The 14,747-nt window shown below is 43.9% G+C and overlaps 1 protein-coding gene across 1 annotated transcript in view; it reads left to right on the top strand.

Annotated features, from left to right (window-relative positions):
* The window catches only part of LOC142492254 (uncharacterized), a 74,211-nt gene that overhangs the window by 15,514 nt on the left and 43,950 nt on the right, over positions 1-14,747 (top strand). The window contains exons 4-9 of the mRNA XM_075594925.1: positions 2,630-2,797; positions 4,455-4,634; positions 5,382-5,988; positions 12,766-12,876; positions 14,354-14,568; positions 14,645-14,720. Of these exons, the coding sequence (XP_075451040.1) occupies positions 2,630-2,797; positions 4,455-4,634; positions 5,382-5,988; positions 12,766-12,876; positions 14,354-14,568; positions 14,645-14,720 (1,357 nt within the window). The remainder of the gene's footprint in view (positions 1-2,629; positions 2,798-4,454; positions 4,635-5,381; positions 5,989-12,765; positions 12,877-14,353; positions 14,569-14,644; positions 14,721-14,747) is intronic.

Genomic DNA, 14,747 nt, shown 5'->3' with positions numbered 1-14,747 from the left:
TGGAGGGCAGGGAGCAAAGGGCAGGGGGAGGGAGGCCAGGGGCAAAGGGCACGGGGAGGGAGGGCAGGGGTCAAAGGGCAGGGGTCAAAGGGCAGGGGGATGTAGGTCAGGGGGCAAAGGGCAGGGGGAGGGAGGGCAGGGGGCAAAGGGCAGGGGGAGGGAGGGCAGGGGGCAAAGGGCAGGGGGGAGGGAGGGCAGGGGGCAAAGGGCAGGGGGAGGGAGGGCAGGGGCAAAGGGCAGTTTGAGGGAGGGCAGGGGGCAAAGGGCAGGGGAAGGAGGGCAGGGGGCAAGGGCAGGGGGAGGGAGGGCAGGGGGCAAGGGGAGGGAGGGCAGGGGGCAAGGCAGGGGGAGGGAGGGCAGGGGGCAAGGGCAGGGGGAGGGAGCGCAGGGGGCAAAGGGCAGGGGGAGGGAGGGCAGGGGGCAAAGGGCATTGGGAGGGAGGACAGGGGGCAAAGGGCATTGGGAGGGAGGACAAGGGGCAAAGGGCATTGGGAGGGAGGGCAGGGGAGGCAAAGGGCATGGGGAGGGAGGGCAGGGGGGGCAAAGGGCAGGGGGAGGGCAGTGGGAGCAGGGGGAGGGAGGGCAGGGGGAGGGAGGGCAGGGGGGGGGCAAAAGGCAGGGGGAGGGAGGGCTGGGGGGGTCAAAGGGCAGGGGGAGGGAGGGCAGGGGGGGCAAAGGGCAGGGGGAGGGAGGGCAGGGGGGCAAAGGGCAGGGTGGGCAAAGGGCAGGGGGGCAGGGAGGGTAGGGGGGGCAAAGGGCAGGGGGTGTCAGGGAAGCGTTAAATAAGCCATTCCCCTGCGTGTACTCACCTTGCACACGGCCGCCCTCCTCCTCCACCTCGGGCTCCTCCGCGGAGAGGCTGAGACGCTCCGGTGAGGAGGTGCTGTTCCTCTCGCGGGGAGAGGCGGAGACAGCCGGAGGAGCGCCCCCGGGGACGGGGAGCGGCCTGTGTGAGGGGAAAGCCGCGTGCTCTGTGTGTGTGTGGGGAGGGGGGTGAGCGGGTGGTAAGCGGGGGGGGGGGGGGTGAGGGAGAGCGCCTGGTGAGAGTCCCCCGCTGTGTCCTGGGCACTCGCTCCGCTCCCCCGCTGACTGTAGCGGCGCCGGGGGGGGGGAGGAGGGGGGGAGGAGGAGGGGGGAGGAGGAGGAAAAAGCACGGGAAACCGGGAGACCCGGGGAGAGGAGGAGGTGCGCGGGGTCACGATGAGCACCGCGCAGTGTGTGTGTGTGTGTGTGTGTGTGTGCGCGCCCGTCACTCCGCCTCAGGCCAATGAGAGGTGTGCGGGGGCGGGCGGCCCAAGGGACCAATGAGATTGCAGACAAACATACAGTGCTTTCAGAAATATATAGTAGAAAGTAGATAGTAGATAGTAGATGCAGCGAGGGGGAAAAAGAATCGGCCTTACATTTATGGAAAACAAATACATAGAACTTGTGCGCCTTCCTTTATAGAGTGTTGGGAGGAGCACTGGAATTGTATATTTATTTTCCATAAATGTTAGGACAATCTTTTCCCTCACTGCATACTCGTTAAAGAGAGCAGCGTACTGTAGGTTCTATGCATTTGTTTTCTTTCATAATGGTAAGGGAACGTTGTTACTGGCTTATGGCTTAATTGCACTAAGTCACAGAAAGCATTATGTTTCGTTTATTTAACCCTTTAGGCACTTTCTGATATTTTACTAAATTTAATCCAAAGGACAATAAGAAATAATATACATTTACTATAACTGCTGAAGTAGAGTTTACCTTGATGAGGTTACCAGGCTTGAATCATTTTTATGATCACAATTTCTTACTAAATTGCTCCTTTGTTATTAGACTTTGGATTAAAATGTAGAAAGTATTCTCTACTGGAACACACAGTCTTCCACTGAGCCACTGATTGAGCCACTTGTGCTGAAGCAGGGATATCCATGAAAGCTGGCCTGTTGGTGGTCCATGAGGACTGAGTTTGAAAACCTTGCTCTAGGCCAAAGGGTCTTATTCTACAAAGTGCGATAGCACAGTTCCTGCTCTACCACACACAAAGCCCTATTTACTTCAATGATTGTTATCATTCTCTTGTATTTACGTTGCATAAATTGCAGTGTGTTTCATCTCTTATTATGCAACTGAAAAATCCATCATATCATTTCTAAGATGAATTTTAAAAGAAAAAATAGAATGATTATGAAGGTATCTGGATTATTTGCTTGTATCACCAATATTTTTGGCCATGCTCCTTTTTGCAAGCATTTTCTTTTAAAGCACCTACAGTGTTTTTGTGTATTTACTGTAAGTCATTACTAGTATTAAAAGTGCACTCCCAGGAAGAACTTCAGTATATAACAGTGATATTTTTAATAGGTGAAAATCAAACATTTCACACCCTTAAAAAAAAATCATTTTTAAATATCTAAACATTTCCCCTTGTTTATAGTTATAATGGAGAATCTGAACATGGTTGATCTGCTATAGAAAACAAAAGCTACTCAGTTGAATTTAAAAATAAAAAATAGGTAGTAAGTATTATCTAATACTATAGAACTGATTTATTAAAAAAAAAACCACACGCACACATGTAGATATAGCTTGGATTGCTCCTTTAATAAAACATTTGAATAATTTTTGTTAAATCTCTTAATTCTAGTTTTCAGATAATGGACTGGTTCATTTTCAGCCATTTTATGTCAATGAAAAATACCTGTTCCCAAACCCTTTAAAAGATAAATTTAAAGGAGATGAAAAGGAAGCCATGCTGGCTGTGTTCTGGGAAGATACAGATCTAATGCTGGGAGATGGGAAACTTTGGTACCAGGTATGTGTTAACTAACTGTAGTTTTAACACTAATATGGACTAATGTGTGTATTCTTGAAAATATCATACAATAATAAATACCAACTATTACATTGTTAAATTACACATTATTTGTACTTTCTTTTATCCCGTTTGGAAACTACCTACCTACACACTTATTGTTGCTAATAGTTGTTAACAGGAAACAATTATCAGACTGCTCTTGCACAGTATTGTCTTAAGGGGTGGGTTGGCCGGGCACTTGCTGGGGGCGCCAACCAAAAAGGGGAACTGCACCTCGCCGCTTGACTTTTCGCCGTGTGTGTTCTGACCCCGGTGCCATCTTTAAATGTTCGAGTCCTACGCAAACCCTCGTCAATGTCGAGGAACCTTTAAAGATGACACGTCAGAGTGGCGAGCGCACGCGGGCACAGAGCGGCGAGCGCACGCGGGCACAGAGCGGCGAGCGCACGCGGGCACAGAGCGGCGAGCGCACGCGGGCACAGAGCGGCGAGCGCACGTGGGCACAGAGCGGCGAGTGCATGTGGTCAGAGCAGCGGCAGCTGCAGCAGCAGGGAATATTGACAAGGGCGAATGGCTACGCAAGACATTGATGGAGTGTCTGCACGGGACGGGGCGTGCAGGTCCTGTCCTGCGCCGCCGCTCTGTCAATGTCCCGTATGGCTGAGCGCCCTCATCCATGGCCATTGCTGTGCTTTGGATCATACTTGAAATAACTTGCGGTACCCTCATGCTTTCCATTTGTTTAATGTTTTTTTCCCAGTTAAAGATGTATGTTTAATTGCATTAATATAGCTCAAACAATGTATGCAGCACTGTACAAAATTAAAATACAAGGTAAATAAATTACAAACGTGAAACGGGTAAATGACATTATAAGGCAAAGGGAGATGCAGTTCTACTAGCTCAGACCAGAATTATATACTTATACTGATGTAGCCAGGTCCCCTCTGCTTGCCTGCTGCCCCGCGACCCCCCCCTCGTTTCCTCCGCTGCTGCAGGTCACTCGACGGACCCGCCGGCACTTCTGGAGGGTGGGGACCAGTGCAGGGAGCGTTTTAGCAGCATCAACTTGGGGGTTTCCCCCTTCTTTTGCCCCTGGATAAGGCAACATAGTACCCATCCAACTGCAGGCTAGGCCCTGCGCAGGAGATTAACCCCAACACTGCCTGTTCTTACAAGGACTTATAGTGTTGAGGCCAGTAGAAGGCTACACTTATATAAAGCTCCTGTTGCTTTCCCTACACATCCAGTTAGCACAGTTCAATTAAAAAAAGTATCCACATTATGTCATGGTCATTAGTTCATTTTGGTCCTTAAGAATCTTGTGTGACATGTTCTGTATGACACATTGCAAGAAGGCATACATAGATCCTGCTGATTTATATTCAGAGATCCATATGTATAATATCCTGTAAATCTTGGTATTTTGGAGATCAGCCTCACTGTACATACTATACTGTAAGCCACAACATCCAATGCCTGTCTTAATGTTAATATGATGGTTTCAAATACCTGTGTAATCACACATACAGTAACTGTTTAATAAAATTCAGACTGCAAAAAAGATCTGACAGTAATGTACAGTATATCCCGATTCCTAATGCATACAGTAGATATGAGCACTCATTTTAATCAGTTGTGTGTTTTTTTTTAGTTATACCCTGTCTACGACCAGAAAGATCTCTATTCCCAAATAATATATAACAGGACCTCTAAAGAAGTAAATAAATATTTCTCTAAGGAACTCAATGCAGCTTTTACCCCAAGATGGATACTAAAAATAACATGGGACAATGTCTTACCAGTATCATTCCAGAGAATTTCCAACAATGAGGTAAACCATGCAATATTATTTTATCTCAATATTTAACACATAATGTACCCATTTACATGTACACAGCAGTCCACTTTTCTGCTTCACCTTACACAGTGCAGAGTAAATGAGTACTTCAGTATTAGGTGATACCTTTTATATTTAAACTAACAATAGAGAAGGAATAAACAGACAGGGCAATCAATGGATGGTAATTGCCCTGCCTGTTTATTCCTTCTCTGCATCATCTGCCTTAGGCTAAGATTACAGTAGGCGTGTGTGCGTGCAACGGAAGGTGCATGTCGTAGTGCGCACCTGTCGCCTGAGCGTTGGGTGAACTGAGCTGAAGACGGCTGGTTCGCCCTCATTAGCAGAACTGCTCATGTGACGCAGCCGCAGATTGCAGAATGTGAATAAATTGATTTAATAAAATGATCTATTTGCAACTGTTAGAACATCTGTGTTACTAGTAAACTACTGTCTCTTTAGGCTGTGGCTCTCGTCTGTCTGATCATGCAAGTTATATAATTAAATAGGACATAATAAGGATGAACATCTTTATTTCTAATTAGGTACTCTACCAATAAAAGCATGTTTATTTCTGTAAGGCATTTTAACAAAAGCCTGTTTGTACTTCACTTAAATGATATTACTTCATAATACTTCCCGCAGTCATATTACAGTATATACGTTAAATGCTGTTGTGTCTGCCGTGAATGCTTCATGAGTTCCGCTTGTGTTATATTAATGTATTTTCTATTCATGCAGACAAACACATTCCAGTGCATAATAACAACGGATGGAGCACTATCTTTTGCACTAATGAAGTATTACAAAATGTTATGGGGCCCCGGACAAAGGGTGCATCACAAAGCTTTGATAGGATATACTAATGGAGCTGGTATCTTCTATAATGACCCACAGTCCCAGAAAAACAATAGTTATGGTGCAGAAGGAAGATACAGGCCTCATATGGTCACTGGAAACACAAATATAACTGGTCTGTGGGCTTTCCGATTAGATAGCCCTGGCGTTATGAACAAAACTAACTACAATCAACAATGCTGGAGCTGGCATCTGTCAGAGCCAGATATTTTTACATGGAATGCTTCATTGCCATCATGTCCATGCCTCAAATCGCAGGCTTCTGCTGATAGCGCCTTTAGTGTTGAGATCCTGCCTTCCTCCAATACAGAAGTAATAAGGAGTTTAAGAGCATTACAAAGCAATGGAACAACATTTCAGTCTACACTTCCCAATCTATATCTAGCTGGGCGTAGATGTGTTTATGACTTAGAAGGTTATCTGCTAAATGGAATAAGTGACCGTTATTTCCTTTATCACTCAAACATCTATGGGATTCAAGATCACATAGGTAGGTAGAAACTGCTTTCCCATTTAGTTTTGAGAATGGCGACCACAAAACTTGTTTGCATTTATTGACCGAACATGAATATTATTTGTAGACACTGACAAGAATAATCATGAAGAAAGTCTCCCTGTTACCCACCAGTACTAAATATTATAGGCTAAAGCCGTAAAATTCCGGGCATTACTGAAATCCCTGCTCTCTGATTGGTCAGAATTCCGGGCATTATTCATTCAGTAATGCCCGGAATTTTTGACAACTTGCCAACTTACATCAAAGCAGAGATGCAGGGGCTTGCGCAGAGAAAAAAACCGGCAAGTTTAAATCATAACTGCAGCAGCTCCGCTCCTCTCCTCACTGAGCACACTGAACACGGCAGCACAAGCAGCATCTCTCCCTCTCTCACAGCTGCTCATGCTGTCAGAAGCTGGGTCTCCCAACTGGTAACTTTGTTGCTTCCAACAAAGTAATATTTCTCACCACATCTATTGCCTGTGCTACTGTAAGGTCATTTGTATTTCTTTTTATTTAGTTGTAGTTAATATCACAGTCCCCCCACTTCTCCCCCTTCTGTCCCACATCTCCCCTCCACCCACCTCTCCCCCTCCATTCCCCCCAATTCTCCCCTCACCCCTTTTCTCCCCTCACCTCTCTTTTCTCCCTCACCTCTCTTTTCTCCCCACACCTCTCTCTTTTCTCCCCTCACCTCTCCCCCCTCACCTCTCTCCCCCACTCACCTCTCTCTCCCCCCTCACCTCTCTCCCACCTCATCTCTCTCTATTCCCCTCCTCATCTCTCTCCCCCCTCACCACTCTCCACCCTCACCTCCCTCTTCCCCCCCTCACCTCCCTCTTCCCCGTCACCTCTCTTCCCCCTCACCTCTCTCCCCCCTAAATCTCTCTCCCCCTACCTCCCTCTTCCCTCCTCACCTCCCTCTTCCCCCCCTCACCTCCCTCTTCCCCCCCTCACCTCCCTCTTCCCCCCCTCACCTCCCTCTTCCCCCCTCACATCTCTCTTCCCCCCCCTCACCTCCCTCTTCCCCCTCACATCTCTCTTCCCCCTTCACATCTCTCTTCCCCCCCTCACCTCACCTCTCTCTCCCCCTCACCTCTCTCTTCCCACCCTCACCTCTCTCTTACCCCCTCACCTCTCTTACCCCTCCCCTCTCCCCCCCACTTCTCTCTTCCCCCTCCTTCACTTCTCTCTCCCCCCTCCTTCACCTCTCTCTTTCCCCCCTCCTTCACCTCTCTCTTCCTCCCCTCCTTCACCTCTCTCTTCCTCCCCTCCTTCACCGCTCTCCCCCCCTACACCTCTCTTTCCCCCCTAAACCTCTCTTCCCCCCCTAAACCTCTCCCCCCCCATAACTTCTCTTCTCCCCCCCCTAAACCTCTCTTCCCCCCCTAAACCTCTCTCTCATCTTCTACTTTACTTCTTTTTCCTACACAGGTATATACACTGATAAAAATCAATGACTACAAATATTTATCTTTTTTATGAAAAATTAAAATTTTTTTAAAAAAAAGCCTACATTTAGCCTATAATAGTAATAATCTCTTCAGAACAGGGCATTACTGGCCAATAATGCCCTGGCTGGGTTAAAGTCCCTCGGCTTCGCCTCGGGCCTTCAACTCTTCCAGCTAGGGCATTATTGGCCAGTAATGCCCTGTTCTTCGGGGATTATTACTTAATTAAATTATTACATCTCCTGGGCATGTAGTCATTAGTCTATGTTATTTTACTATGGATAGCCCAATAGAAACTGACCATGTTTTATAAATAATTATTAGATTACTATTAGCTTAGTTCTTTGCTGTCAAAAACAGTGTGAATGATACTTAGAGCAGCAATTTCTGCTTGGAGAGACAAACATGAAAACAGCACATATAATATAGAAAATCCCATCTTCTATCCAGTTTCTTCTAATAGAGAAAATATATCTTAAAGCAGCTCCGTTCAAATCTGCGTTGTTGATTTTGAATTGTGTCCTCCGCTCTGCTTTCTAAGCCACAACAATAATGCACCCTATATTTGATAGGGTGAGAATCTGTACTCCCCAAGCTGGAAAAGAGTTCAACTTTGTTTAAATGAATGGGAATCTTCTCCAGCATGGGGTGGCAGCTTCACAGCATATTCAATAATGTCCTCTGTGTTTAAAGAGTAAAAGTTCATTAGGGCTCGTTCAGGGTGCTGGCTTCGGAGGGAGGGCGTGCTGACGTGCTTGCTGCAGTGAGAAACAAAGTATTCAATTTGAATACTTGTTGTCAGGGTAGCAACTGCCCTGCCTCCGAAGCCAGGAGTTGACGCTGACGACAGTTTCAGTAAACGAAAATTTCGTTTTTTGGAACTGCAGCAGCATCACAGGGACCCAGGCAGCCAATGAAATCATTCTTCAGAATGATTTCAAGACTGCAACACTGATCCCTGCTCTCTGTCTGTGACCGGGAGGATTAGCATGTGACGTCAAAGACACTCCCACTGAACGACAGAACGCTGGGCTGTCGGCAGGGGATGATCGAACGTCTCCTACAAAAGTAACGCGCGCTCTCGCGGACGCGCGCCCTCCATATCCCAAAGCAGGCACCCTGAAGGAGCCCTTAAGGTGAAAATCGGGGTCAGAGGCCATTAGGTTGTGTTGCATATTAGCATTTTTGTAGCACCCATTTAGGCCAAGATGCTACAAAAATGTAGTCATATACAGTTTTGATTTATTATATTTATTGAATCAAAACTTTTTAGATTGTATGCTTCTTGTATCCAAACCCTCCATGCCTGTTGTACAAGTGTTTGTTAATGCTGTATTAGTTAAATTAGTTTGATTGTCATTGAGAATCACATCTAATTAAACGGTGCTGCTGAATATGTTCACAACTAAAAAAAAATATATATATTATTAGTAGTTGATTTAAAATGAGACGTTATATTGGCGTTGGTTCCCATAATGCATTATTAATCAATGTTATACAATGTTTTATATTGAATTAGAAATAGACAGACAGTATAGCAAAGAATGGTGAAACAGAAGAAAAAACAGCGCGAAATGCATATAGTGAAGTAAGTTCAATACATAAAATTTATAATATTAAGTTAATATACCTGCGTACATCAGATTAGTTCAAAATAGGCATATCATGTGCTATAACATGTGTTACCAGACACCGCACACTGAGGATAACAGGAACAGTCTCGCAGACGATACCCTCTGATGGTATTGGACTGGAACCTCAGGGTAGAGTTACTGTGCTTGTATAACTTCTCTCAGGCCGTCACCAAGGAGCTTTCCTCTGATGTCACAAGGCTGACGGCCGTCACTGCTTGGCGGCTTGCCGCAAAACCTTGTGGCTCTGTACTTCTCCTGCATCAAGGTCACCTAATACACAGGCCAGTCACCAGATGGAAGCCTTGTGACATCAGAGGAAAGCTCCTTGATGACGGCCTGAGAGAAGTTATACAAGCACAGTAACTCTACCCTGAGGTTCCAGTCCAATACCATCAGAGGGTATCGTCTGCGAGACTGTTCCTGTTATCCTCGGCGTGCGGTGTCTGGTAACACACGTCATAGCACATGATATGCCTATTTTGAACTAATCTGATGTACGCAGGTATATTACCTTAATACTATAAATTTTATGTATTGAACTTACTTCACTATATGCGTTTTGCGCTGTTTTTTCTTCTGTTTCACCATTCTATAGGGGTGCTGAGCCACTCCAATACTAGCAGCTGCAGACGCCATATCACCCAAATAGAGGTTGCTGTTATTTATATTTATCACAGAGGTGTATAATTTCAAGGGTGGCTAATTGTGTCACATTCACAATAGGGGTACACTATAGTAGCGCACTCTAACATTTTTCTTTGTTCAAGTATAGCAAAGAACTTGGGAAACACATTAGCAGAAAAAGAAGCTTTGATTATAAACTTTATGTATCATTGTTAAGATCTCATCTAGAAGTGGTGTAAGTCATCGGGAAGCGCAAGCCATGGAAAACAGAAAAAAAGTCTGATGGTGCAGTACACGTGATAATTCGTGAGTTAATATATTGATAAAGGTCTGTGTGCAAAATACTCACAAACATATAGTGAGTGCTGTTCACAAAAAGGTATCTTTAAATCTCAGCCCACCAAGGATGATTAACACCAGGAGCTTCTGGAGACCTTATATATAAAAAGAAACGGACATAGTGCAGACTGGAAGGACAATTTATAAAAGCAGGTAAGTGGTAAGGGATACACTCACATGGTAGTAGATTTAAAAAAGCATTTAGATCCTGCGATCTGGATCTCGGCAAACGAAGCGTGTGCTCTCTGCCTCCCCTGTGTATCGGCGTGCGTGTCACCGGTGCGTCTCACCGGATCCGGAAACCGGAACTGACGTCATCAGCCTGCAGGGGCTCCACTCGCTTAGGAATCTCTCTGGTCTGGTCTGGTCAGCGTCACTCTACGCGTTTCTCCGCATTCGGTTTCTTCAGGAGTGATTTGCTGACTGGTTCTGGTGGACTTATATACGCTGTGCTTTCCCAGCCTGTCTCTCAGGCAAGACAGGCTGGGAAAGCACAGCGTATATAAGTCCACCAGAACCAGTCAGCAAATCACTCCTGAAGAAACCGAATGCGGAGAAACGCGTAGAGTGACGCTGACCAGACCAGACCAGAGAGATTCCTAAGCGAGTGGAGCCCCTGCAGGCTGATGACGTCAGTTCCGGTTTCCGGATCCGGTGAGACGCACCGGTGACACGCACGCCGATACACAGGGGAGGCAGAGAGCACACGCTTCGTTTGCCGAGATCCAGATCGCAGGATCTAAATGCTTTTTTAAATCTACTACCATGTGAGTGTATCCCTTACCACTTACCTGCTTTTATAAATTGTCCTTCCAGTCTGCACTATGTCCGTTTCTTTTTATATATAAGGTCTCCAGAAGCTCCTGGTGTTAATCATCCTTGGTGGGCTGAGATTTAAAGATACCTTTTTGTGAACAGCACTCACTATATGTTTGTGAGTATTTTGCACACAGACCTTTATCAATATATTAACTCACGAATTATCACGTGTACTGCACCATCAGACTTTTTTTCTGTTTTCCATGGCTTGCGCTTCCCGATGACTTACACCACTTCTATCTACATGGGATCGTGAGAAGGATCCTCCACTGGGTTATAGCGGCATCCATATTTGTTTGTATTGGTATCACTTTTATATTTTGTATTACACTGTTGATCACACTGTTTATCACATGTAGTATGTTGGGGGTTTAGGCAGGTTGTATTTTATTTGGTTATTCTAGAGCGCCACTATTGATAATTTTGTTTGTATCACAAGATCTCATCTAGAACAGAGTTGTAGAGCATACAGATGTAGCCATGGCACGCTACAGCAGCACAAACACAACGTAGCAGCAGGAGAAGTAGCCATTGTTTTGACTCAGCCATGCATGAGAAAGGGGTGGGGCTATCATGCTATTTTTCCTGAGGGGTGTGACGTGGTTTGCAATAACATTGGCTACATCTGTACATTTATAGAAGATTAAAAAACAAAATAGTGAAGGCGCAAAGAAAATGTGCTTCGTTTGCATGATCAAACTTGTCAAGGCAGACAATCTGCAAGAATGGTGGAAGACGAAGATACAATGGAAACATTGAAATGTTATCAGGTGTATCAATAAGATGTTAAAGAAATGCTAGAATAATGAGAGATGCTCTGAAGCTGGAGATTGTTAGGTTATGTGAAACACCAGGACATTCTTTTTTTCTGAAAGGTGGATACACTGTAGTACCCTGGACCTAGCAGAAATAGTGAATGCTAGTATGGAAAAAATGAACAATCAATCTACAACAACCGTCAATTTTTCATACAAATATGAATCTAAAAATGCATTTGTTTCTTGAGGGAAATATTGTGAGAATTCATAACAAGAACCTATTTTACAGTAGATATCTTTTCTCTGTATATGCTGTATGACCTAGATTGTAAGAGGTAACACAAGAAAGGTAGAAAGTAACATTTTGGTTGGGAGAATTTTAGAAAAACTGATACTATATATTAAATATATCAATATAGTTTTGGTTTTGGAATATGTGAACTTGAGGGTGGGGGGGGGAGGGGGAAGGGGGTGGGTGGGTTTTGGGCACCTGCAGCACATCTGTGGTCCCCAATGTCCGGGGACCTCCTGGTTCAATAGCAGCAAGCTGGATATCCTTTGGCTATCCGGGGTCAGGGCTTGCTCTGGTGATCAATAGAAAAGTCACAACGTCATTGCGGCTTTCTATTTGTGACCCTGTGGCCATGATTGTAGTCTGACTGTAGGGAGAAAGAGGTGCGCTCACGCAACTTCAGGGATAAGTGAAAAATGTATTGAAAAAGTGATCAATGTTTCGATCCACAACCTGGACCTTTATCAAGAAAAAGGACCAGGTTGTGAATTGAAACGTCGATCACCTTTTAAATAAATGTTTATCTTTATTATATCAAGTCCTCTGGAGTGCCATTATATTATACCTTCCATGGATAAACTACATGATTGTAGTCTGGCAGCTATATTTGTATTGTATTTGGGTCATCACCAGCACAAAAAAAACCTACAAATATCTCAGGAACCAGGGAATCCTGGAGGTTGGGAGATTAGCTCAGGAGAACACCCTGATTTAGGTAAGGTAAAAAAAGGAAGTGGAGCTGCAGAACTGTTTTGAAACTTGTCCTGCATTTGTTGAAGCAAATTCTGAATCAGAACTGTTTTTATCATTGTAAATGTCACGTTATATTCACCATAGATATCATTTTCCAACAGATAAAGACTTGCTGCCTTTTCAATGGTGCTGTATTAATTCTCCCCTATGTCATTTATATTATGAAAAAAGGCCTCCTGATTCATGTGCAGGGTATTCTTCTCCAGGACTGGGTAAGACTTTAGTATAGTATTCAAATGTTTGTATTGGGAACCACAAAATGTCAGTTCAGTTCTTAATTAAAATAAACCCATAGTGAGAAACCAGTCACTCAATTTCTGCCTAGTTTAGTGTTCATAATGATTCAACAAACAAGTCATATTTTTTTCTAATAATAAAATAAATGTACTGTACCTCTTTTTCCAGCCAGAAGCTCAACTTTGTTAAACTCTTTTGCCTAGATTCAATCATTGAAAAAGATTGGCAATATCAGTGTCTAACACCAATTTGATCAACCTATTGTCTAAAGCCATATCGCCATTGTCTATGTACAGTATATAATAGCCACTACCTGTATAGACAACATAGACTAGCCAATATAGAAAAGGTGACAGAATACACAACGGTCAAAATTGTAGAAAATAATAATATATGAATCCCTTAGTAGCCCAAACGGCCAGCTAATCATGACCACGACTACTTGGGTTACTAAGGGTTAATATTTGTACGCATGGATGATATGCTTTTTGTTTTTTATTTGTTCGGTGTATATTAACCCTTTGGTAAGACATTCTTCTGCAATGTAACCTCAGCCGTTTTTTGCCACCGGTATTTTTTTAATGAAATCCCATATCATAACCCTGTGGTAGAAAAGTGTGATATCTTCTACCCCTCCACGGTTGCTTTACTAGCACTGATTTCTCGGACTTACAGATTATTTGTATCGCAGGTGCTTTCTAAAGCTGAGTTAACTCGTATTCCATGTATGCAAATTGGATTAATGTTACTACTCATGAATAAATAATAGTGAGCATTCCGCATTCCCATGCCTTAAGCTTTACCGTGCCGGTGGTACGGTGGCTCCAGGAGGCCACAGGACACCCGGCACTTCCTAGTAATACGATCGCTCCTGGGCTCCCCGACCATACCTCAGATCTCTGACATGGAAGTGGATGAGTTTCCACATGAAACTCATTGGCGGCTTGATGAATCCAGGCTAATTAATCGATGCAAAGAAAAGGGCATATTTTCATTTGCTGTGGCTGCATAAAAAAAAAAAAAAAATAGTTTTTTATATTTAACACAGACAGTTAGACAAGGATTTGTGCTCTTTCAGACCTGGTGAGTATTACTAAAAGAAGGGAAACAGATGATGGGGAGAGATGCAGAATTTGATACACACCATTATAATGCATGCGTTATTTGCAAGGACATAGGCCAATGTAAGTGAAAAATACCTTGATATATTAACCCAAAGCCATGCTTCTGTAAACACCAATATAAAGGCAAAAATGCTGCATCGTTCAAATTAATATGTATGACATAATTGCATGTTCAAATTAATATGTATTACATAATTGCATGTTCAAATTAATATGTATTACATAATTGCATGTTCAAATTAATATGTATTACATAATTGCATGTTCAAATTAATATGTATTACATACTTGTGTTTCTTATGTTTTGCTTTTGTACATTTTCATCCAGGGCAAGTTTATGGGACTTTGCATTTCTCAACGTTCGACGGAGTAGACTACCCATTTAAAGGCCATGGAGAATTTGTCATTGTCAGGCTTTCTTCTGTCAACGGAGCCAATGTTTTCACTCTTCAGGGTCAAACAGAGAAACTTTTAGCAGGCAATGCATCTGTAAATACTACTGCGCTGATACGAGTGGCTGCATTCTACCAAGGCACACTGAAAGTATGTGATTACTGTATTCAGCTGTTTGGGTTCTTCATTCTTTTGGTACGTTTGATGACACTTATTTCTGCTGCAGGTAGAATGGAGGATTTCTTATAATAAGAAAGAATTAAGTGTCTTAGTGGATGACAAAGTAATGGAATTCAAGAAAGGTAAGACGCTTTTTTTTGCAAACTAAG

This window comes from Ascaphus truei, chromosome 4 (assembly GCF_040206685.1).
Source record: "Ascaphus truei isolate aAscTru1 chromosome 4, aAscTru1.hap1, whole genome shotgun sequence".
Lineage (NCBI taxonomy): Eukaryota > Metazoa > Chordata > Amphibia > Anura > Ascaphidae > Ascaphus > Ascaphus truei.
This window is presented reverse-complemented; position numbering and strand designations above follow the sequence as displayed.